The 26,162-nt window shown below is 37.1% G+C and overlaps 1 protein-coding gene across 2 annotated transcripts; it reads left to right on the plus strand.

Annotated features, from left to right (window-relative positions):
- The first annotated feature begins 7,908 nt into the window (after window positions 1–7,908).
- Window positions 7,909–25,913, plus strand: LOC104586523 (RING/U-box superfamily protein). 2 transcript variants are annotated; one of them, XM_088891103.1, is made up of 5 exons: window positions 7,909–8,200; window positions 8,285–9,002; window positions 10,036–10,796; window positions 25,083–25,504; window positions 25,607–25,913. In XM_088891103.1, exons 2-4 carry the CDS (start codon window positions 8,589–8,591, stop codon window positions 25,462–25,464), a joined length of 1,557 nt encoding a protein of 518 aa, XP_088747229.1. In that variant the 5' UTR covers window positions 7,909–8,200; window positions 8,285–8,588; the 3' UTR covers window positions 25,465–25,504; window positions 25,607–25,913. The 2 variants fall into 2 exon arrangements, with proteins under 2 accessions (XP_088747229.1, XP_010242090.1); XM_010243788.3 differs by having other exon boundaries at window positions 7,940–9,002.
- The last annotated feature ends 249 nt before the right edge of the window (window positions 25,914–26,162 follow it).

The following is a 26,162-nucleotide window of genomic DNA, read 5'->3' on the forward strand; positions in this document are numbered from 1 at the left end:
AGAGAATATGTATGCCAATAAGTGAGTGTGCCTTCTAAGGGTGAAGGGTCACCCTTATATAAACCTTGAGGCTTGGTTATAGCATGTTCGACACGTTCAAGATGGTGATGTTCATTTATCCATCGCTTATGGAATACACTCGCACGATGCTACGGTCGTCCTTATCTAATTTCCGTGAAGCGAAAGAAACCAGGCTTATCACTGCCAACTGGGCCTCGTGTCCATGTACGTCTTGGGAGCGCTAACTGGTGCAAATGGATAATGAGAAACGTGCGACGTAGGTTGGAGAAAGAGAGAGATAGAGAGAGAACGTTTTCTTTAGCTTTCAACTTACTTGCATTAAGTCTATTTGTTAATGAGTTTAGTTTAGTTTAAGATTTAGACCCTTATGATTCAATTAATCTATGTTCAATAGGTCATTTTATTGCAATGTTTCAATGGCTGGGTTTCAGATATTGTAATAGATTTATGCAAATATGCTTTTCATTAATTGTTGTTCCTCGCATTTGTTCTTTGGAAAGCTATATGGAACCTTTAGTTTTTATGACTTTTTTTGGTTTTTGAATTACTGATTAGATATGGCAAAAATGTGGGGTGGGGATAGAGAGCAACTCCCCATCCCCATCCCTATGGAGGGAAATCATCCCCATCCCCACCCCATTTTGGGTGAATCTTGTGGGGATTGAAGAAATAGGGAAAATTGTCATCCCTATATTGATCCATGAAGAATTGATAAAATTTGTGAAGCTATTGGATATTGTCGTGGTTTATGTGGAGGTGTCAACGATATCAATTTGGTCCTTTATGCTTTGAGTTCAAAGTCTACTTGTGCATTTGTTTGGGTTTGAAATAATAGCAAAATCTCGGATTATGTAATATGAGTATTTGAAAGTACTTTTAGGTTAGTTAAAGATGATGTTGGGGAATTCAAAATTGTTGAGTCTCCTAAACATGACTAATTTTTTATTACATAAAATTAAATTTTTGTTAACACTTTTTCATTTTATTTATTAATAATTATGTTCAAATGGATGTATATGAAGTGGATTTAAAATTTCAAGTTTTAAGTTTGTGTTTATTTTGAAATGGAATTTAAATAGGTTAGATGAGAGATGATTTAGACCTCCAATGGTGTACTGCCATGTGGCTGCTAAAACAGTTTTTTGACACCTCAACATCACACGTGGTAGACCTCGCTTGAACGCACCTTTGCAGATCAGCCTATGCGGTCTAAACGAACACCGACCTCACTTGTGGGCAAACCAGCTTACGGGCTTGCGTGCATGTCCATTATGTCTGCTTCGGACGCCGACAAGGATCACACCGACCTTAGCATGTCTCCAACGTATGAGGCACGTCTCTCATTATCTATTTGCACTAGTTAGCGCTCCCAAGAATCGAAGCCTTAGCTAATTATCCAACTCCAAAAAATAAAATTTGCTCTTAGAAACCACTAGGTTTGCAAAAGCTATTATGATACAATCAAGCTCCTTTTAACTCTTCAATGTACAAAATTAATGCTTGTGAGAATTGAAAGGTGGCTCACTTCATGGATGAAATGTTGGAGTCACTACCCATCATTGAGACAAAATTGAAGTGATGCCCCCCTCCCCCCTCCAAGTTGAAATTAAAAAGCACTTTGATTTATAGGATGGCCTAAGAAAGGCTATTTAGGTAAGTTGGGGAATAGAGAGGAAATGTATTTGAAACCCCTCTCTCTCTCTCTCCCTTCAATGTATAGATGCCAATCCCAAGGGTCAATTAAGTTAAGTGTAAATTTTTTAAATTATTATTATGGTTTAGCTAATTGACTAAGTGTACTCTTACTATTTGAAAATTGACTAATACTATCCCTACTATTTTTGGCAATTGGTTAACTCTACTCTTACCATTAGCAACCGTTAATTTTCCATTACATGTGACTGATATATTTATTAAAAATTCCTAAAATACCCTTTCCGCATTCATTCCTAAAAGTACCCTTTGACTTTTGTTCCTAAAATACCATCCCTAAAACCTTTCTTCTTCATTACTTCTTTATCTATTTCAAACGAAAACCTAGGAGCAGAGATGTTGATCTCAGTTCCGGCGAAGAGATCTTAGTTCCAACATCCTCAGTTCCGGCGAAAACCCAAGAACTAAGTTCTTGTTTCAAAATAAAACTCAATAAAAATTTCAAGTCTGGGTGCAACCAATAATGGTGGTACGAGCACCGGATTATCTTCAAAGGGCTTAAAAATTACCAGTAAAAGCTATTGGTGCAAAATCAATCAAGTTGGACAATTGAAGAAGATAGTATCACTTACAAAAAGGTAAGCAAGAAAATTCTCCCTCACAAACCTATTTTTTCTACTCACTACTCTCACCTATTGGTATTTGGTTTCACACAGCGCATGTTAACGTCGCATTTTGTGGGTGATCGATACTAGTTTGCACCGGTTGGTTGCAGAGAAGATCTACCTAGGGTGTGCCTTTTTTTTCTTGATTTTATGAACTTCCAGCTCTGAAACAGAACAAAAGTCCACTCTTTGCTTGAACACCCTATACATAACTGATTTCAGGACTGATTTCAGAACTGATTTCTGAAATAGAACTAGTTTGTGTCAGTTGGTTGCAGAGAAGATCTACCTAGGATGTGTCTTTTTTATCCTTATTTTATGAACTCCCAACTTTGAAACATAACTGAGGTCCATTTTTTGTCCTTTTTGTCTCGATTTTATGTTGGAGCCCATTCTTGAACCCCAAATTGCTTCCCCAACACCCTTTACAAATAGGGGTGAACAAAAAACAATCGAAAAACTGAACTGACTGAAACCGAACGAAAAATTGGTTAACCGAACCGACCGGTTCGGTTTCAATTTGATATTCTTAAAAAAACCAACAGTTTTGGTTCGGTTTTGGTTAACCATTTTAGAAAACCAGCGGTTAACCGAACCAATCGATATATATATACATTAATATAATATTTATAAAATATTATATATTATATATTATAATATATATTTTATTTTTTTAAATTGAATTGAAAGTTTAGAAGAGAGAAAGGCTGAAAGTTTAGACTGCCAGAGTGCCAGACTGTTGACTGCTAGATTGCTCACTACTCAGTCTCTTCGAAAATCAAAACTTTCAGCTTTTCTCTACTAGCTGGACCTACTCATGCATCATACTTTATCAAACCAGGAAGAGAAAAAGGAGAAAATAAGAAAAAAGATAAAAGAACCCTCCCCATCTCCACAAACAAAAGCTTTGTAAAGGTTCACCATGGATAAGTTTCTACTCTCCAATAAGAAAGTATTGCCTAAGGAGTCTAGCACAGCACCACTGACTAGGGATTTCATCTCCTCTGCTAGGCTTGATCTTTGTTCACCCTTGTGTCAACCTCTAGCCCATATTCTCAATACAGAAGCCATAGTTCCTATTCTCCCACCACAGACCACTCGAGTAGTGGCACAGTTTTTCTTCCTTTGTCAATTTCATAGCTAACTTGGTTAGAAGGAAGGAGCTTAAGCGTAAGTCCCATTCGGCGCCCTCCTTATTAAGGCTGCAACTTGGGTCGGGTTGGCCCGAACCCAACCCCAACCCAACCCAACAGTTGGGTTGGGTCAGGTTGATGTTCAGGTTAGGGTTAGGGTTGAAATTCACGAACCCGACTTTACTTCGGTTTGGGTTAGGGTTGACCCCTTAGCCAACCCAACCCGACTTGAACTCGACTCTATAGTACATGTAATACATAAATATATGTTATATGTAATATATAATATACATTGATTTATTTAGATGCATGATATTTGTATAGCCCCCACCACATAGTATCATGTATTTCTTTTAAGATAATCATTTCACTTAATCCTAATTAGAAAGACTAAAACCTTAATAACATTATTTTATGTTTTTTTTGAAAATTTTATTCTTCATCTCCTTTATGTTGTTTGCTGCATAAGAAAGATCTATCGTAAGCCATTACTAATAATAAACTATAGTCATTTCTAACACTAGTTTTTCTAAATTTTGTACCAAAAGAACAAGAAAAACATCAACAAACAAATACTAATGAAATATAGGATTAATATATGTAGTGAAAGTTGAGTTAAGATCTAAAATCAAGAAATTCTATGAGGTTTTAAGGGATGGGAAGAAGGTTGGGTTGGGTTGGTCAGGTTGGGTTAGGGTTAGGGTTGGGGTTTAGAACTTAGGGTTGGGCTAGGATTGGCCTCAACCTGACCTAACCCGGCCCAACTTGCAGCCCTACTCCTTATGAGCAAATCAAAAGGATGCTCTATCCAGTTCTATGGAGCAGTGCCCCACCCCCCGATCGACCCCTTCTATTGTTCGTCAAGCCTTCATCGGTGTGGTCGTATATCATGGCTGGTGTTTCCATTTATATGGTGAGAAGTGGAAGTTTGTCATTCTACAATCAAATTAGTAGATGCATTGTATTTCTCTGTAGTGACTCTCTACACCAGATATGGAGACATTGTGCATCGGTAAACCAGTGACTCTCTGTAGTGACTTTCTTCTCTTAGTTCTCCATTTTTTATACATCGCTAAGGTTATCAGTTCAGTTAACTGAACCGTGGGCACCCCTATTTACAGATGCTTCCATTTGAGCACATCTAGAAGGCTTCATTCTTCACATAAGGATCTACCGATGCCTATGTTCGATACTCTGTGATCATAATCTGTATCCAATGCATCAAAATAACCCTCCCAAGCAACTCTTGTCCCTGATAACCTTAGCGACATATCCTCATTGTTACATATGATTGCATAGATGTAGAGCATCCCAATTAATTTCATCAAGCCATAAGGAGAGAACCCATCCTGACTTCCTCTTTGGTTTGGATAAAGGATCAATGATTCAACTGCAATTGCCACATGCGACAAAGCCAACAATACCAAAATTGAATCTTTCAGAAGTATCGACACCAAAAATTCCAATCAAAATGGGCTCCAACATAGATGATTAGCATATGGAGAGATTTGAAAAATCTACATTTCTGGTGGTTCGAGTGGTTTTGGAGAAGAGAACGAAAGGGAGAGGGAGAGATCTATAGTTCTAGTGGTTCTGAAGAAGAGAATGGGAGGGAGAGGGAGAGATACACTTTTTCAAAATTTAAAGAAAAGTGGATGGTAAAATAGTCTTTTTCATATTTTCTGTTGACACGTGTTACTAACAAAAAAGGATTAGTCAATTGCCAAAAATAGTAAGGGTAGTGTTAGTTAATTTTCAAACAATAAGGGTACACTTAGTCAATTAGCTAAACCATAAAGGTAGTTTAAGAAATTTACCCTTAAATTAAAGAAAACAAAGAGTTTATTGGTGGAGTTCATGTTTCAATATGAAAATAGCAAGTTGAAAATGTGAAAAGGCATGAAACCAAGGTTTTTTATTCTAGAAAAATACCCCTAGAGAAGTTCTCATATCACATATAGTTTGCATTTGATGGGGCTTCTTGCCTCTAAATGAACTTTTTTAGATGCACTTTTTCAAGAAGTACTAAAAAGACACTTAAAATCCGCTTGGTGAGGTGATTTTTTTGTCTAATGAAAAAACACTTATTTATGAACATTGCTTGGTTCAAAATGGGCTTTTGCCGATATGAAGATAATATTATCCTTCATAGTTTATACACATAAAAAAGCATGTATAAACAACAGTTGTGCCCATCAAAGACCATTTTCTTTGCTTTCAATAAATTGCCAAGTCCATGGTGGTTCTCACACAAGCTCCACATGGTCTAATTGACCCCAAACTACATTACTTGATATAATTTAAAAAACAAACCAATGTTTTCAATAGCAAGGGGGTTTCAATCAATCCATGTTCATTGTATGAATAACATGAGAACATATAAATCATACCTAATTTGCCACAAAACCCATTGTTGGAGGTGTTTCATTCAAAACAAACAATAATAAAAGAAAAAAAAAAGTTGAAGGGGTGAGAATCAATATTCATTCAATTTATTAAGAAAAAATATAAGAAAATGGCTAGAAATGGAACCTAGTTGTAGCCCACCGTTGTTGCAAGTGATGAGAAGTGAGAATGGAAAAGGAAAAAGTGAGGAAGAAGATGGCAAAGGGTTTTATAGTAGATAGGGGTATTCTAGGAATTTAGAAATGTTTAAATGAGGGTGCTTTGACTTCTAAAACATACAGTAAGCACCGGGTATTATCTTCCATATTTCTTATTTAATCCTATATTTAAGTTATTTTTCACTAATAAATGCTACTAATTAGATCTATGTCCAATACTTTTAACAATATAAACCTATATATTTTAAAATTACTCAAAAACAAAGCCATTCTTTATCCAAGTGATGACTAATCAATTCAACCATCCAAATCAAATTGGTCAACCCTTTAAGTCATAGTTAGATAATAAAATTTTTAAATATAAATAAATATAGAAAATTACAAAAAATGTAGAAAAAATTAGACATATTTATGACTTTTTATTAATCAGATTTAAAAAAAACAAGTGTAATAAACAAGAATTATTTTTAGGGCAAATTTCTTAAAGTACCCCTATGGTTTAGAAAATTGACTAACTCTATCCTTACTGTTTACATATTATCTTAAAGTGCCCTTAAGGTTTTTTGACAATTGACTTCGTCATTAAGCACTAATATTGAAATCCCCTCTACTATTCCTCAAATTTTCAGAATAAAACCCAATCGATTAAAAATTTTAGGAAAATGAGGAAGCAAAAAGAGCAACTTCCCATGACTATCGTAAAGAAAACAAAAAATGAGAGTGAGGATTCTGGGTGTTAAAAGAATGGTGGGCGAAGAACCCAAACCAAGCCAAAATCGTAGGAAAAAATTGCATTGGTAATAAATAATAGAAATGCTGAGCACAATATGCTTCTTCTCCGTGTTTGGTTGGGCTTGAGGGCAATAATTGGTGCATGGGGTTGGACTATGGAGTGGGTGAAGGTGGGTTCCAATCTTCTCTTAATAAGGACCCCTTGCATTTGCATGTGAGAGGTTGCATTTAACCAATGATGGTCCTTATCACCCTTGCAAGTAAATTCCGATCCAATGATACAAATATGCCACTTCAAAATTTCACACATATTCCACAATTTGTTTTCTCCTCTTAAATCAATCATTTTATTGTCAGGTCCATTACTCTCTGTTTATCTCTTAATTTTTTTATCAAACCAAACACAACCTTAGTTGAGAGCCTAAAAATTTAATAATGATTCCATGTTGAGGGAACAAAGTTCCAATAACACAAATCCACTATGTTTAGCTTGACTCAAAAGAACACCATCCAACATACATCAAGCCTTAAAAAAAAAAGAGAAATGCTAAAGCAGATGAGAAATAGCTCACCTTCTCCAACCACCCACACCCCACACCAAGTCAGCAAATGGTTTTAGACTTTAGAGCAAATAATTTTAATAAAGATTGAGAGCAAACTTGACAGAGAAATGTTGACCCAATTCCAAATGGTCTCTGAAGCATTTAATTCTGTAATTACCCATGATCCATACATCCAGAAACTAGACCACACTACTGGTCCACCCACCACATGCTCAAACCAAAGCTTTTCAGTGGGAGCTGCACAACCCACAATCAGCAATCCAAAGAACTGAATATTGAAATCCTAATGCATATGTTAATTAATTAATTATTGGTTTAAGTTACACAAGGAGAAAAAACAAGTGGATTGATAATGATTGTGCTCCACTTCAGAGAATCAGAGTTCAGACCTTTGCTAGTTTAATGGGTCGTCATTAATTTGTTTACTTTGGAATTTTCTGAGGCGTTGAAAGTCAAATCAAGTAAGCATCAATTTAATCGTCTGCCATGTGCATAGGTTCCCAACCCCAAAAGAAACGAGAATCTTGTTGGGTGATTTAACAAATTAAATAAAATTATTTGGTGTTGATGTATGAGAAGGGAATAATTAGAGGGGAATGCCAGCACGCACGGCTGCCTTCCTTTCTTCTTACGCCATCCAACAGTAACAGTACCGGATTGATTCTTGTGGGGAAAAGGGGGCAGTTGTCAGATTAGGGTTTTATACCCTACAGGGCTTTCAGTGGATTAGGAGAGCAAGGATTAAAAAAAGTGAAGAAAAAGAGAGGAAAGCAGAAAGAAGAATAAATCCTAGTTTGGGTAGTGAGACTCTCGTCTTCTTGGGGCTTCTAACTGAATGCCCTTCTACTCTGTTTCTTAATTTTTTTTTGGTAAGGAGGGCTCAGAGATTTCTTATTGTTTTGTTTGGAAACTACCACTCTCTTTCTTCATTCTTTCCGTTTATTTTGTTGTAGATTGTTGGAATATTGGAACCGAAATGGAAGATTTGAATGATTTTTTAATGGGTTTTTGCTCGGTTTTGGTTTGCATAAAAGGGCTGGAATTCCTTTATCTTCTGCCGACAACCTTGTTTGTTTGATACGCTGCTGATCAGGAGAGAATTAAGGGTGGGGGGTAAAAAGATTTGGATTGATTCATTGATGGGGTTTCCCCGGATTCTGAAGCAGAAGTAAAGGCTGAAAAAATCCCTATTTGGATCGTTGAGAAATTAGGTTCTGCAGAGTTGTTTTGAGTGTCGGGAGGAATTGGTTGCTGAAAATGGTGGAGCGCAATGGTTTCAGTGATGGGTCTTTTGTAGATGTTGCCGGGAAAGACAGATTGGACGATGAGGAAGAAGAATTCCGTAGCTGTTGTGCTGAGGAAGAAGAATGGAGGGACATGGAGGAAACCAACATTAGTGCCTCGAAAGATGAACTCGATGAGTTTTCCTTGAATATGTTCTTCAAAGGTGTATCGATATGTGGGGCTGGAGATTCGGGGTTTTCAGGAATTGGGGTGGTTATGGAAAGATTACCTGGGGTTCCTATAATTCAAGTGCAGAAGAAGCTTGACTTTTATGTTGAGGAATCGGTGGCTAATTATCTGGCTCTGATGGATGGTCTGGCGGAGGCTTTGCAGAAAGATACACGTCGAATATTTTCGTATACGGATTCAGAGATCATGTATGATCAGGCAAGCATTCGTTTACGTTGAAGTCCTATTTCTTTTTGGATTTATTGATATCTTTGTTTACAGTCTGTAAGAACAGGCTAGGCAATACTCTGCAGCAGATCAGTTTTACTAAACCTTTGGAATTTATGTATGACTTTAGCCTTATGAATTTTGATCAATGGCTTTGTGAAAAATATTATTTTTAACTTCACTACTTATCTTCAAGGATCCTCTTTTACCTTTTCCGTTTGGGTTCTATAATTTGTCTGGAGGTTATAAAATGTTTTGCTTCTTGATAGGGTCTCAAGTCTGTTTTTATGATTTGATTTGCATATTTTGAAGTTTCATTAGTTTCAAGACAAGATCTTTTGTTCAGTAAGGTAATGATTACTTGTAAGTCTCACTATAATTCTTCAGCAAGCAGCATTTTGCGTTATCCTTATCAAAGCTCATTAATACCATTTTCATTGTTAGATCACAAACTGTAATTCATTAGGTGCATTTAGATCACCAGTCAGAGTACAAAGGGAATTTAATTATATCTTCAATAGAAATTGTACCAAATTTTGATAGAATGCTTGTTCCAAAGCACATTCAGATTCTTTTCTAACCTTGTTAGATGCATAGCCTAGGTTTTTGTGTAGTTAAATTTCATATTATTCTAGTTTTTATTCACTGAAAACAATATTCGCCCATAGTCTACTATACTTAATAGCATTAAAACTATATATAACATGATATATTTTAACAAATCATGTCATAAAAAACTATATACATTACAGGGTTAATTAAAATTGGGAAGATGTTAGTAATGTGATATGAGACTTAGCTTCAAAAGTTGGATATAGAAGCATGCTATAAGCATGATATAAGCATGTTAAGTGGGATTTCAATACCTGTATGGTACCCGGAATATTAGGAAATTGAAAACTATATTCTGTTTCCTGTACCAGTTTCCATGTCAGTATCTGTCTGGACATTATATTGTATGGTCATTATGTTCTCCTGTCCTTGAAATCTTTGATGCTTTTAATAATACACTAAATTTTTACAGATCATTCATGAGGACAAACTTGAGAATCCACTTTTGATAGCACTGAGGGAAAGGATTCTTGAACATGCCAGTAAATTAGAATCTTTTGAATTGAAATTTGTGCCAAGCATTCAACTGGAAAGGCCATTGCAATTAGCCCAAATTGCAATAGGTGTTGTCTGTTTGTCTGCTAAAGAAGAGGGATCAGTTGAAGACTGCCCTATCTGTTGCGAAGAGAAGCCATCATCAATGATGATAAAAATGAAATGTTCCCACAAATTTTGTTCACATTGTATGAGAATTTATGTGGATGGAAAGTTACAGGCCTCTCAAGTCCCTATAAGATGCCCTCAGTTGAAATGTAAGTATTACATCTCAGCCAGTGAGTGCAAATCCTTTCTTCCAGTCACCTGCTATGAGTCTCTTGAGAAAGCACTCTTGGAAGCCAATATTCTTGACTCAGAAAAATTCTATTGCCCCTTCCCAAATTGTTCGGTGCTGCTCAATCCTCGTGAGTGTGTGTCAACAAGGGCAAGCTCATCAAGTCAGTCGGACTCTAGCTGCATAGAGTGTCCAGTATGTCAACGGTTTATCTGTGTAGATTGTGGAGTTCCTTGGCATTCTTCCATGAGTTGTGAAGAGTATCAGAACTTGCCCATGGAGGAGAGAGATGCTGGGGACATAACTTTGCATCACCTAGCACAAAATAAAAAATGGCGGCGTTGCCAACAATGCCGTAGGATGATCGAGCTTACACAAGGCTGTTACCACATGACCTGCTGGTAAGATCAAAATCACACTTGTATAGTTTACCCAGTCCCTGTTTTTCTAAGAAACAAGTGGGCAACCAACTTTATCTTGGTATATGATCCTATGACTAGAGTATTGCATTGTTTTGGTTGAAATTGAATAAAAAGATGTGCTGAGCAGCTATGTCAGACACCAAGTGACTGCAGTTTAATTTTATTACCTGTTGTTGATGTGTATTCTTTGGTATCCTCAACACTTATCCTATGTAGTAAAAGCGTTTTGTTTAGTAGGCAACTTAATATGCATTTTGGGAGCCTATCACGTAGGTGGACAGATTGATGGACTGTACGGATATAAACATTGTAGTGAAGGCAATCAAATAATTATGACCCATTCATATACTGATGAGTTTGTCTTAACACATTTTGTCTCAACATTAATATATGCAGACTTAAAACTTAGGTGTGTTAATCCTTTTGTATGTTTTACTATGACCCAGGGAGGTTATTCAATAACTTCTCACTTTTTTGATTGAATATAAGTATATTATATTTTTCATTTGGTCATTTAATGACTTAGTTTGTAGTTTAATACTTCAGATTGAAAACAATTGTTGTTTAATAGTAAGTCATTACAGTGTAATTTGCTGAAAATGCATCATTAGCAGGCATTTGGGCTGGCAAGGCTAGTTGTTGCCTAAACTTACACAGCACTACTTGCATGTGTCTTGATCATGTATACATGGAGTTATAATATTTATATGTTTATGTAAGTTCTTAGTATGGTTTTTTAACTGAAAAATTAATTGTATTAACAGATCAAAAAGCATAAAGACATATACAACATGTCTCCTGCACAAGTTGCTATTACTATAGGGCCTAGACAATAGGCACCCATAAAAACATATGATATCTATGAAGCATATGAAAAGTGTCAAAAACAAAAAATTGGGAATGGTGAAATTCCCTGAACCCTGTGGGTTGAAACCCTAGGGGATACCATGCGAACCAGTTTTCACAGAACAGACTCTTGTGAAGATACCTTGTTGTTGAATATGTTCAAATTCCTTTTTATCAGTAGCCATGATTAAAAGAGATTTGTTAATACCAAAGAGTCCAGATGATAGCCAATGGAATGATGCCACATGGAGCCTTGTTTTTTTGCATACATTTTTAACATGATGGTATTAATGACATATTTATCCAGCCTATACAGCATGCCGTTTTTGTGTCAAAGTACACTAATTTTGGACCATTTATTAATTCATGATAATTATTGGATACTAGTTTTGCCTGTTGACTTCATTTCCTATTGCTATTGCAATTTACTGAAATTTCATAGGATGTCATAGTTTCTATTCATGTGGCCTAAGTTGGGTTTCATCTGCCAATTTATGCCTCTGTCTGTCTATATATTTCATTTCATGACAGTAATGCAAGACTTTTTTTTTTTTTTTTTTTGATAAATGAATGCAATTTTATTAATCAAAGAAAGACTGTCATTACCTCCCCCTGGAACTGAACAATATGCAAATAAACACACACAAGCCTGAATTACAATTATAAGGTAGCCCAAAACAGGTCTCCCCTTGATACCCCTTGCTTAGCCATAGAATCAGCCATTGCATTTTCCGATCTGCTAACCCACTGAAACCTAACTGTCATATTTCTTGTCAGCCAGTTAACTTTCTTTAAAAGATCCCTGTAACCCCAATAGACTGTTTCTGGATTTGTCAGCCAGCCTACTACCACCTTGGAGTCCCCTTCAACTATCAAGTTTTCCACTCTAAGTTGACTAGCCAGCTGTATGCCTCGTACCACTGCTAATATTTCAGCTCGCCCTTATAGAATCACCAACACCCGCTGTACTGTATGGATATTTTTAGATTGCACTATACAACATAATTTTTATAGTATGTTTTTTTTTTTTAAATTTTTTTATCTGTGACACAACATACTTTTGTCAAAAAAAAAAAAAAAAGAAAGAAAAGTGCAATCAATGAGCCACTGATGAAGTTCAGGATGAAGCATAGCGACTAACAAATAGTAGTTGAATAGGACTGCAATCAGTCCTAGGTTCAATGTGAAATAAACAAAGGAAAGATTGAGAAGAGAGAAGAAGACGAAGAGAAGAGAAGAGAAGAAGAACTCAAAGAGGAGGATTCAGAAAAGAGAGAGAGAGTGTTGACCAACCGTCGCCCCACTCTACAATTTATATTAATACTCAAATAAAAGTAAAAGGGCTGAATTACCCTTACTGCTTACATGGCAAAATAATAAAAGAACTAATAACTATAAACTGAAATAAACTACCAACTGAAATAACTAACTGCTAACTACAATCACACGAACACAGTGGGGACCACATCACTGTTCTCTTCACAAATTAACCATGACATCTAAGCTGAAGCAAGAATCAAATCCTACCCTGGAAGGAGATCCTCAATATTACTCCTCCCATGCCCCCTCTGGCTAGGTCACCAGCCAAGAAGTTCATTCTGGATATCAATAATACTACCTTTCTAGTAAGATATATAAAGAACCATTGGACCACTGACATCTTGATACATCCTTCCTATTTCAAAATCTGTGAAGTTCCTTCTATCTGAACACGATTAACAACCATAAAGAGATCATTGGTTCAAATCTTATTAAACACATTTTACTGATAAAAAAAAAATAAATAAAGAGAGCATCCTAAGACCATGACCTTGATCCTAATCATGTTCTAAGACGTTGTCTCTAAAAACCTTCCAATAGTCTGTTATTGATCAAAAAACAAAAAGAAAAGCCTTCTAATAGTTGATATCCCTGGATTTTCAAATCTACATATGTCAATCTTAGGGACTTTGAATGGGGGAAATATGGCCATCAAAACACATCTGTCTATTCCATGAGGAGCTAGCTTCTCTGTGCATCAACCATTGTCTTAGAACTGTGTATGCTATATGTTTAATAAATATTACTAAAAGTCATAGATATTAGGGGCTTTATTAAGTTTGGCAAAATGTAAGTATTAAAAAAGATAGACAGATTACTACTATTGACTTCTCATTCATTTTCAAGTAAATGGGTGGGAAGACTTGAATTAGAGTGCAGGACCTTATACCCCAGATTGAGCCACAAGGCTGGTTGTATTCTATGAGATGAGCTATACAGCTTATACTGGACTCATGCCCAGCCACTTTGAGATGTATTTCCAAGGGCTTAAAATTCTATTGTAGATGGACTAGCAAGGTTTAGAGTGAATAGCGTAATGATTGGCTAGGAGGGGCCATTGCTTGGTGTAATGGTAAAATCTTGGGCTAGCAAATGCGATAACAATGGTTTGAGTTTGGGAGTAGCCACTATGTGCAAAAAAAGCCAAAGGTTTGAGTCATACATGGTCTGCCCCTCCCAAGACCCCTGTTAGCTTGGACCAAAATCGGGTATTGACCTTTTTAGGGATGGGCTGGTGATATTTGTATGATGCCCATGTATATGTTTTTTGTATTTTCCCTTGTATATATAGTTTTTTGGGCGTCAAGGCTAAGGCTAGGCGATAGGGGGGGTGCCTAGGTGATGAAATTTTTTAAGTGAAAAACATATATCCTAGGGTAGTTCCCTAGGTTCCATAACCATGTTTCCTTAATAATTATCCATAATTTTCATAATAAAAGTATGAACTTCATGTTAAAGCATAGGAAGTCAACATATTCATGGGCAGAAAAAGAAGAAAGACAAGAAAATTCAAAAAATATAAGGGTGAACCCCTATTTTTGTGTTGATTAGACAAAACTTTAAGTTCTTCCTTACTTATTGGTTCAGGTTTTGAAGTCTTTGAGGGTTCAATACAGCATTTAGCAATGTTTGTGTTGATTAAACCCTAACAAATAAGAAAATAATAAAAAGAAATTAGTATAAACACACAAAATGAATATTTTAGTTTAATAATGTCTATTTTATAATTATGATCTCAGAAAATTAAGAACATAAAAAATGGCCAACTCTTAATGTAGAGAATAGAGAGGCGTTAGAGAAGAATTTTGATCTAGAGGAGATAAAGGAAGCAGTGTTCTCAATGGATAGGACAAAATCTCTGGGCCCAAATGGTTTCACAATGGCATTTTATTAGGATTGTTGAGATATTGTGAAGCAGGATCTAGTGTTGGTTTTTGAAGAGTTTCACAAAAAGGGAATATTTAATCGGGGTTTAAATTCCACATTCATTGCTTTGGTCTCAAAGAAGGAAGAGGCTTCACAACTAAGGGATTTTAGACCTATTAGCTTGGTGAATAGTCTGTACAAGATAATTGCAAAAGTGTTGTCTCTAAGGATAAAGAGAGTTCTTCCTACCATTATTGCACCCAACCAAGGAGCTTTTGTGAAGGGAAGGCAGATCATTGATCAAATTTTGATTGCAAATGAGAGTTTGGAGAGCTTTAGGAAATCCAAGAAGAAGGGAGTGGTATGCAAGTAAGACTTAGAGAAGGCTTATGACCTAGTTGATTGATCCTTCTTGGTGGAGGTGATGAGAAGTTTTGGCTTTGGAGACAGATGGTGTAAATGGATTTGGGGTTGTGTTAGGAGTTGCCACTATTTTATCTTGGTGAATGGAACTGTGATGGATTTCTTTCCTACCTTGAGAGGAATAAGACAAGGAGATCTACTTTCCCCTTTTCTATTCACTTTGATTGCAGATGTCCTAGGGAGATTGATCCATAGAGCTGATTCAAGGAACTTAATAAAATGATGGAGAGTAGGAAGGGAGGAAGTATCACTTACACACTTGTAGTTTGCAGATGGCACAATCCTGTTCTGTGAAGGTGGGAACATAAATTGGATCGGGAATTTAAAATTGGCAATACAACTCTTTGAGCAGATGTCTAATCTTAAAATGAACTTTAATAAGAGTTGCATGGTGAGAGTGAATTTGGAGGAGAGGGAAGTAAGTGAATATGTAGGTATGTTAGGTTGTGTAATCTCGGATTGGCCTATCATTTATTTGGGCCTCTCCTTAGGAGATAACCCCAAGAATGAAAGCTTTTGGAACCCGGTATTGGGGAGATTTGAGAAAAGGCTTGCTTCTTAGAGGAAAAATTCTCTCTCTGTAGGGGGGAGAATCACTTTGATTAAGTTTACCCTAGCTAACCTTCTTGTTTACTTCCTATCAGTGTTTAAGATTCCCAGAAAGGTCTCTAACAGGGTGGAAAAATTAATGAGTGATTTTTTGTGGGAACCAGGAGTGGAGAAGAAAGACCATAGGGTGAGTTGTGAGGTGGTAACTAAAAGTAAGAAGCTAGGAGGGCTTGGGATTGGGAATATTAGGAAAAGAAACATGGCGTTGTTGGGGAAATGGATGTGGAGGTTTCCATTGGAAAGGGACAAATTGTGGACGAAGATAGTGGCTAGCATACATGGGCTGGAAGAGAACAACTGGAATCTAGGAATTATAGTAAGGGCTACAGTTGCTTCCCCTTGGAATTCATGATCTGCTTCCAGTTTTCTTCCCTTGGATCAGGTGTGATTTGAACTTTGGTAATCGAATAAAATTTTGGGAGCAACTTTGGGTTGGGGACTTGCCCCTAAGGGACCAATTCCCCTTTTTGTATGCTTTGTCAGATTTGAAAAATGAACCCATCTCATCTTTCTTAGTTCCTTCTAAATCTACTTCGGGTTTTGGGTGGAACTTGGGCTTGAGAAGGGCAATCAGGGATACAGACTTGGGCTGTATTTCATCTCTGCTAGCCATTATTGAAAATGTCTTCTTGGACCCTAGTAAGGGAGACACTAGAGTTTGGACCCCTTCCTCCTTTGGTTCCTTTTCTTATGCTTCTTTTCTTGAGACTTTAATTCAACCTCTTGTTCCTCTTGGGTTGTCCTTCCCTGTTAAAGAGATTTGGAGTAAACCCATTCCTCCTTGGGTTGGTAGTTTTTGTTGGGAAACTTTCCTGGAAAGAATTAACACAAATGACTTGCTCCAGAGAAAGAGGCCCAATTTTTGTTTACTTCCCAATAGGTGTAATCTTTGCAAAGCTGATGGGAAAACGGGTTACCACCTTATGGTTACTTGTCCGGTTACTAAAACTGTTTGGGAGTGGGTTTTATCCCTTTTGGGTGTACTTGGAATCCCCCCGTGAGTGTGCAATGCTTGTTCTCTCCTTTGTTCTTTAGATGGCCTAAGAAAAGAGGGAAGGTTATGTAGAGAAGCATTAGGGTGGTAGTGTGCTGGTCCGTATGGGAAGAGAGAAACTCACGAATCTTTTCAGACAAGGAAAGAACCACGGAAAACTTACTAGAACTGATACACTTAAGGGTAGCTCATTGGCTGAAATCTATGGAGCTATTCTCAGAATTTTCCATGGCCGACTTATCGAGAAAGTGGAAAGAGATAGCTACCTCTGCCCATTGTAAGAGGACTTCTAGGCCCTCTTGGTCCCCCCCTTCCCTCTGGATTCATAAAACTGAATTTTGATGGTAGTAGCTTAAGGAATCCAGGGCCTTCTGGGATTGGGGGCGTTTTCAGGAATGAGGATGGGATTATTACTGTTATGCTCTCAGGCCCAATTGGAGTGGGTGACTCTCTTAGGGCTGAGATTCTAGCAGTTCTAGAAGGAATCCAAAGAGCAAGAGAATTAAACATCAGATGCTTGGTTCTTGAAGGGGACTCGGAGGTGGTGATTAGGTGGCTGAAAGGAGACAACAGTGGTTTGTGGAGGTACAGCAATGAAAAGAACAAATTTAAATGGCTGAGTAGGGATATTGAGGTGAAGTATAGCTGGGTGACGAGAAGTGCTAACTCAATGGCTGATGGGTTAGCTAAGCAAGGGGCGTATAAGGAATCTCTGTTTTGGGCTAATTTTTAGCTTCTTTCTTTGTCCTTTTGTTGTTGGGGAGTTAAGATAGTTTACCTCCCCCTTCCTATAATTAAAGTTTCACAGATCTTATTCATTAATAAAGCTTATTGTTATTGATCAAAAAAAAATTAAGAACATAAAAGTATTTTATAATGCAATGTATAAAACTGCTTGGAAATTACACAAGGTGAGCCTCCGAGGGCACCTTGTTGCATATGCATCGCCTAGGTGTTGCCTTGAGAACTATGCTTTATATTAAATGAACTCTTTTTGATTGTTAACACTCAAAAGAAAATAAAAAGTTAAAAGAAAATTATGGTGCGAATTGATAATATATTTTCAGAAGATGTTGATTTCAAATTGATATGAGTTGAATTAAAAGATCAGGGAAGGTAATAGAGAGATTTTAACAAGGTTAAGAAAGTGATATCTCTTCTTTATGGCTTTTGGTTCTCCAATCTAGGTTGCTTTGGATTAGTAATAGATGGGGATCATCAAGTGTTGTCTAGCTGTATGTGAGATGGAGGACAGGAACCATGGTCCCTTTGATATACATCAAGGGGAAACTAGATATTTAGCATCAAGTGTAACATCTTCTTCAAATGGGTTCTGACTTCTGAGGGGTATGCATCATCAGTTGTAATGGGGGCATGACCAACCACGGTAGGCTTCAGGTTTTGCTATTTGGGGTGAGATAGTTTCATTGCACTCATATCTCAGACTCTCGATTCTCCCATCATGGGAGTTTTGTTTTATCTCTCAAGCCTTAATATAATTTCTCTTGATCTTTTTCTTTAAATGGAACTGACCAAATAAATTTGGTAGTTCTTTTGGAAATATGGGGAATTTTGTGACCAAATGGAAAAGTATTTTGTTCTTCCTCAGGAACAGCTGATTTTAGGACATTGGTTAGAAATATCAAATATGAGATATGAGATCTTAGTCTTGATGCAAGGGTTGAGACTCATGTATCCATTTGATTTTTGAGATTTGGAGGTGGAAGATGATTTTCAAATAATGAACATCATTAGAGAAGCTGGATCTCTTGCTTCCAGGATGAACCATGAACATCTAATTCCCTAATTCCCTTGGGTAATGAGATTGGGAAATGGTTTGGATGATAATTTGGTACTTTGGTTAGGCTATTTTACCCAGATATGGCAAGGACACAGCTGAATGCGGTATTAGATATAAAATTTACACTAAAAATTGAAGTATCTGACACAACACAGCATCCTTGTACAGGTATCTGGGTATCATATTAGCTAGGTTTAGGTGGACAGAAGGAAACCTGTATCATGGAGATACTATTCCTTAGAAAATAGGCTGCTAAAGTAAGGGTCTGATATATTGCCATAGTCTTCATTGGAAATTAGGTTTATGGAATCTGTTTGGGTCCTTTTGTGCTGTTCTTGTGCTACCCACTTTACTCATTTTTTATGATGATTATTAAATGGTTATGTTACTGGTAAAAAATATTCTATTGATCTGTTGTTTATCAGCTAAAAAGAAGTGATACCGGATTTACTAAACAAGGCATAACTATCCATTGTTTTATGTGGTCACCCAGGAATGTAGCACAATATGATACAGGCCGATATGCCGGTAGGGGTGTATCGGCCTGTATGTTTACTCGCCTTTTATTTTTTTAGTTTTTCTTTGAAACTGGTTCAGAGGGGTCGGTTTAAGGCCTGTCTACCCCCTGAACCAGGTCAGACCCCGAAAAACCCCCTGTAGAGGTGTATCAGGAAGCCACCAATACGACACATCGAAATTTTGAACCTTGGCTAGGCTATAGAGCTATGCTATCAGCTGGTTGGGTACTGGAGGAATTAGGGTTGACCCAGTACCAAACTCACTATGGTTTATCTGTTTGTGTTGAACCAGAAATAACCAGACCCTATGGGGTCCCAGGACAAATGTCCAACAGGCTAACCAGATTTGATTAGTAGGACCTTTATGGCAATTTATGCATACACAAATTAGACCATAAATGCTCCTCACTTAATTCAACTTGATTATAGAGGTATTTCTGCACTTTTATTTTCTTCCATTTACCACTCATTCTCTCTACCTGTTTCTATAAGTCAATCCTTTGAGCAATATCCCTTATCTTTTTATTAGTAAGCAGTATCCCTTAAAAAAAATGATTCCATCATCAGCCGTGACTTGCCACCATTACCTTAGTTATATAGGAAGTTTTTAATCAGTAACTGGTAATTTTATTAATAATTTAGTAGTGTTGACAGGACATGATTAGTTCAGAACAAAGAGTATTGCAGCTGTGTTTTTCTACCAGCAAGCGTGGTGCTCCCCAAACAAGATTGTTTAACCATCCCATCTCATGCAAGTCTGTCTACAACTTGGTTAGCTATTAGCAAATTTGAAGCTTCAAGGGCCTTCATATCTTTTGTCATCCAATACCACTTGGGAGTTTCTTTTAACTTCCATTCTGGTTCAAGGCTTCAAGCCCAATATAGGCCATTTTTTAGGCCTTGCAACGGAGTCATAACTTCTGCCCTTAGGGAGCATTGCTTGCTTCCTTTGAATCTTAAAGGAATCTTTAATATAATCCTGGAAGATGCATCCATTTTTTTTGATTGACAACAAAAATTTCATTAATCTAACGGAATAATTAATTACCAAGGAGGGGAGCTAAACTTTCTTAACTCCCACAATAGAGGCAAGAGCCCCCAAGGAAAAACCAAAATTACAACTGAGCCCAGAATAAAGAATCCCTAGTCACCCCTTGCTTGGCTAACCCATCTGCAAACGAGTTAGCAGATCTCTTCACCCAACTGTACTTTATTTCCCTGTCCTTAGCCAACCACCTGAATTTTTTTCTTTCATTGGCGTAGTTCCATAACCCAGCCTTGTCTTCACTCATCCACCCAACTACCACCTCCAAATCCCCTTCAATTACATGCCTCCTAATATTCATTTCGTTAACCCTTTGAACACCTTCCAAAGCTGCAAAGATTTCAGCCCTAAGAGAGTCACCTGCCCCAATTGGGCCTAAAAACATGGCTGAAACAATCCCATTCTCATCCCTAAACACACCCCTGATGCCTGAATGCCCAGGATTCCCTCTACTGCTGCCATCAAAGTTCAACTTTATAAAACCAGTGGCGGGAGGAGTCCAAGACTGATGTAGACCCGTTTTCACTTTGGCTGAGCTAGCAATCTCTTTCCATTTCCTCAGCAAATTGTCCACTGCAAAGTCTGTGAATAAATTTGAAGACTACAACCATTGTACCACCCTGATGTGAATCAAATCTATCAAACTCTCAAAGTTTCTCTCTTTTTTAGAGAAGATTCTTGAATTCCTTCCTTCCCACAATGTCCAGCATACTGCAGCTCTTAGGCACCTCCACACAGTCCTACCCCTCTTCAAATGCCACTTGAAAAAAGAAGAAAATATACTTTGCACATTCAAGGGGGGATTCCACCTACACCCAAAAAGAGAAAATGCCCATTCCCAAATAGTTTTGGCAAGCTGGCAAGAAACCAACAAGTGATAAGCAGTTTCCCCATCAGCATTACATAGAATACACCTATGAGGGGATAAACATGTAGACAGGGAAGGATAAACCTATAGGACTGGAAGGCTGAGTTAAGACTTTAAAGAAAGAGGCACAAGAGAAATAGCCCGAGGGGGTGGGGGTCCAAATTTCGGTGTCTTCCTTTGTGGGGTCCAAGAAAACATTTTCAAGAATACCCAAGAGAGTTAAGGTGCTGTTCAGATCTATATCTCTAACAACCCTTCTTAAACCCAAATTCCAACCAAACCTAGTGTTTGATGAAGGGACAATAAATGAAGAAATGGGATCATTTTTCAAGTCAGAGAGAGCATATAGGGATGGAAACTGATCCTTCAACCCCGGATTAATTACTCCCCTTCTATGAAATTCATCAAACACTAGCATTAGATCCCTTTCCAAGATTTCCCAATAGTCTTATTGTTAAACCATCCGGGCTTGGAGCTTTCATTCTATCCATAGAAAACACAACCTCCTTTACTTCTTCCACCTTAAATCTCCTTTCCAATCGTTGCCTGTTTTCTGCCCCTAAATCTGATCACTCCAATCCTTCTAACCACACCCTCCCACTTAATGGCCTTCTAAAGACGGACTTAAAATGATTTATAAAGGCTCTTGCTGTCTCATCTTGGTGGGTTAAAATTGACCCCTCAACTTCAAGCCTTGAAATAACATTCTTATTTTTCTTGCCATTTGCCATAGTATGAAAGAATCCGGTGTTCCTATCTTCCTCCTTCATCCATTTGCATCGAGATTTTTGTTTCCAATAGACTTCCTCTTTGTGCAAACAATCCTCCAACTACCTCCTTAAACCACCTCTTTGTTCCTTGTCTCCCTCTTCAAATTCTCCCCTTTCCTCTTTCAAATCCAATTCCTCAATATGATCCATTAATATCTGCTTCCTGTCTTCTAATCTCCCAAACATCAAAAGGTTCCACTCCCTAATCTTTGCTTTCAAGAATTGGAGTTTCTTGTGAAACTTCATGCTTTCCCATTCCATCGAGGGATTACACTGGTCCCGCCATTCTCTGACTCTCTTGGTAAACCCTAGGTGGAGTAGTCACATATTTTCAAATCTGAATGGGGCAGGTCTCTATTTGCTAATGTTCATTCATTCATTCCAATAAAATATCTTCTTAAAAGGCAATTAAAGTTGTAAAATCATTATTTTTCATGTGAGCAATAAGAATTTCAAACCCTAACATAGACTTGTTTGGGCTTGCCTCGAGGGGCGTGGTACAAAGGCAACTCATATAATCAAGAATGCAATATGTTTTACATCACATTAGCTACTTGAAGCAATGCAATTAAGGAAAAAAAAAGAGATTGTGGGTTTTACATGCTTGAAAATGCTTTATATGTTTGCTTTTATTTTTAAATTTTCATTTGAATACGCTTTACATGTTATGTTTATGTATTTTAATTTTAGATAATTGGTTTTTTAAAACATTTATTTTAAAATTTATGTTTATATTTTTTATTAACGTTCTGTTTAATATTTTTTTTTGCATTTTTTGGCATTTTTTTAATTTTCTGACTTTTTTTTTATTTTTTAGCTTTTTTTTTGGTAGTTTTGCGCCTTCCTTAAAAAGGTTCGTGCCTTGCGCCTTGCGCCTCAGGCGCAAATTGGCCCTTGCGCCTTTTTGGCACCTTGCGCTTTTAAAACATTGAGTGAAGGGGTAAACCATGAGAAACTGTTTTGAGGGATTACAAGTGAAGCTTGTACGTAAATATGTTACAAAAATCTAAGATAAAAATTGGTCAGTGTATGCTGGCCTAACAAAGATGTAATTATTGTAAGTACTTATTCATTTATAATTATTGAAGCTTTACTGTTATCTATCAAAATGTATTTTATCGAATACTATATTATTAATATTATTCTTTATTTAAGCATTTTACTATTAGAGTATAAGAGATCCATCGGATTTAAGAGAGAAAAATGAGAAGGACAAGAGTAGGGCCCTTTTTTTTTTGAAAACTGTGAAGTGATTTCATTAAAAATCAACTATAGAAATGCCTGTACAAAGAGAAATGAATAGAGGATATACAAAAAAACCAAACCAGCCCAATACAGGCTCAATCCCCCAAACAGAAAATTACTCATTCCTTACAAACAAAAAATTGAACTCAAAAAAAGCACTTGGATGTCTACCTTTAAAGAATAATGGGTGTACAGTCAGCCATGAGTGGATCATCCCCAGAATTTTCCTCAGAACATCTTTTGAGTTTTGAATTCCTTCAAATAATCTGTTATTTCTTTCACTCCACACAGCCCACAGAACAGCTGCAGGAATAATGCTCCAAGCCACCTTTCCAGATTTACTCAGACCACTCAGCCACCAAGCCTCTGAGTCCCCTAACATCCACTGGGAAACATAGCTTAGCACCAATACATAGGGGACATGCCATGTCTACCACTTCTAACCCTCTTTTGACTAGATTGTCTTTGGTTCTAATCTTATCCAGCACTGCTGACCAAACAAAATAGGCTATCTTTGAAGGCACAGTTCTAATCCATATTCTTTCCCTCTATAAAAAGTTGTAGCATCCATTAGTTTCCAATCAAGGTGTGAAACCAAGTTGATAATCAACAAATCAACTAGTGTCTGGCATAATATGCAATTGTCTTTCAGTCTCTTTTGTTATATATAACCTCAAGTGAATTGTTTTAGTAACAAGCATCTTTTGCTAAATTGGGCTTGGAGCATCTTCAATATTTCTTAAGAATGATTTTGGTTCATGCCTTGAGGGGCCTTCCCTCTTCCATTAATTCATTCAAATTTCAAAAGAAAAAAAGTAATGGTTTTGCCAAGTCAGCACATCAGAATGGCTGGACCTATTAGTTTTGAAGTATGTTTCACAGACACGGGAAGGAGTCTTCATGGAGAAGGTGTCAAACTTAATTTAGACTAGAAATTTTCAACTGTCATATACAGAGTACACAACCATTTTAAGTGTCCATGCAGCATCTGGAGTTTCCTAGTAACACTGCTTTTAAGCACATATGGTGAGATGTAAAGATAGGTTTGATGGTTGGAGGATTAGGTTGCTCATTTGCAGAGTTTATATTTAATTTATTTCTTTCTGAAATAGGCCAATGAATTAAAATATTGTGAAATATGTAGAACTTGTACTTCTTAGGCTTGGGCTGTTTGATAACTCTAATATTAAATTTCTTATCCCAGTAGACTACTCTATCTTTCTTGTGTTTGGCATTTAATAGTTCACAAACTTAGTTGTAGGTACACTGAAAAATTAAAAAAAAAAAGAAATTTGGTATTCCATTTGATGTGTTATGGTTTATGCCATCTTCTTAGTCTTTTCTTTTTGAAATTTCAATTTGTTTTTGATATGGATATTTGGGTTCTGTGTTATTATCAAGTGCCTAAGTATTACTTAGCTCGCTTGGCTAAACTGCATGAAAAATATGAAAATAAGGTCATTACCATTAACGGTGGTCCCAACTATCTGGGGTCTTCGGAGGATTGGACTGGATACAGACCTTAACTTAGGCTTTGTCTTGCACAAAGTGTCCATTGTCAGAGTCAAATTCATATTCCCATGCTTGTCATAATGATTTCATTCTTTAAGGATCATAAAAGAAAAGTCCTGTTGGCATTCTGTCTCCTTGTTCCATGTTGGGAAGAACTTTTTCCTTCCATTTCCACAGCAGTTAGAGTCAAACATCAAACATCTCAGCCATGCTTAATGTCCTATATACAGCATATCTGCAGTTGTCACTTCAGGGAAACTAAGAACCCATTCCCAATCAATCAGAGTACAATATCTACATCAACCAACTGCTTCAAGGCACAAAAAGGCATTGGTCCAATTTTCCTATTTATTTTTTGTAGCTGTTATTATGGTTGACTTTAGGGTACAAACACACCCCATTGTTAGAATAGAGGATGTATTTGTTAATCCTGTCGAGTTCTGTGCAGGTGTGGGCATGAGTTTTGCTATTCATGTGGTGCTGAATATAGAGATGGTCAACAGACCTGCCAATGTGCCTTCTGGGATGAAGAGGGTTTTGAAGACCTAGACAACCACGCTAACCAAGACTCAGAGCAATGGAGATGGGACTCCTTTAACTCGTTACCTACAATCATGGATGCATACTCAGACCAGGAGAGATCACAGCTGGCACTCATACAGAGGTTCCTTGCTGGAGGATTCAGCTTGAGCGACCATCATCCTTACCAGTCTCCACCACGCTGTTCAGATTCCTATGTTGATACCATAAAGGACCTCCATCAGCTTCCATGGCTTGAGAGATTTGTTTCTGTGATCAGTGATAACTACTATGAAGACTATATTCAATGAATTAAAAGTGGTATAATTATGGTGCATCTCACCATTGTTGGTAAGTTCCTTCACTGAGATCATTTTAGAGGGAACTGTGTGTGTATTGTGTGTTTGCACATGCCACTGAAATTTGAGATTGCCTTCTTTGTATTTTATCCAGTTATACATTGTCAGCGTGGTTGGCACAAACAGCTGCATTTCGAATTCTGCTGGAAGGTGGTGTAGAGAACCATTCTTCTTGAGAGTGAATGCTCAATGACCAAGTTAATTCAAAAGAAATTTTTATGAAACAATGGCATGTTCCTGGTGGTGTAGAGAACCACTTTTCTTTCCTTTTGAAAGTAAAGATGTAAGAAAGAGTAGTAGGACAATTGCCAAGGGAATAATGAATTTGGCAATGGTATACAGTTTTATTCTGTAGCCACTTGACACTATCTAAGACATGCGGAATACTTGATAGCTTGCCAGAGCCTCGTTTACTTTCTGCTTCTCCAGGATTGCAAGTTCATTTCTAGTAAGAGGGAGGGAGGAATCCCTTGAGCTGGCATTGGTATCTAATATATGGTCATAGGGCCATCCATCATCCTATTCATCCCCCAAAATTGTATTATGGTTCAAAGAAATTCCCAATATCAGCCTCTCAACCTCAAATATGCCCATTATTTATTTAAAAACAGAGCAAAGAATATGTTTACATGCACACTAACATGCAAGGC

This window comes from Nelumbo nucifera, chromosome 7 (genome assembly GCF_055504915.1).
Source record: "Nelumbo nucifera cultivar China Antique chromosome 7, China Antique-T2T, whole genome shotgun sequence".
NCBI classification, from domain to species: domain Eukaryota; kingdom Viridiplantae; phylum Streptophyta; class Magnoliopsida; order Proteales; family Nelumbonaceae; genus Nelumbo; species Nelumbo nucifera.

Excerpts from the sequence above, each read along its gene's own strand:
- LOC104586523 (XM_088891103.1), top strand. The coding sequence starts at position 8,589 with ATGGTGGAGCGCAATGGTTTCAGTGATGGGTCTTTTGTAGATGTTGCC. Across the intron at positions 9,003-10,035 it reads CAGAGATCATGTATGATCAG|ATCATTCATGAGGACAAACT; the intron begins GCAAGCATTCGT and ends AAATTTTTACAG. Across the intron at positions 10,797-25,082 it reads TGTTACCACATGACCTGCTG|GTGTGGGCATGAGTTTTGCT; the intron begins GTAAGATCAAAA and ends AGTTCTGTGCAG.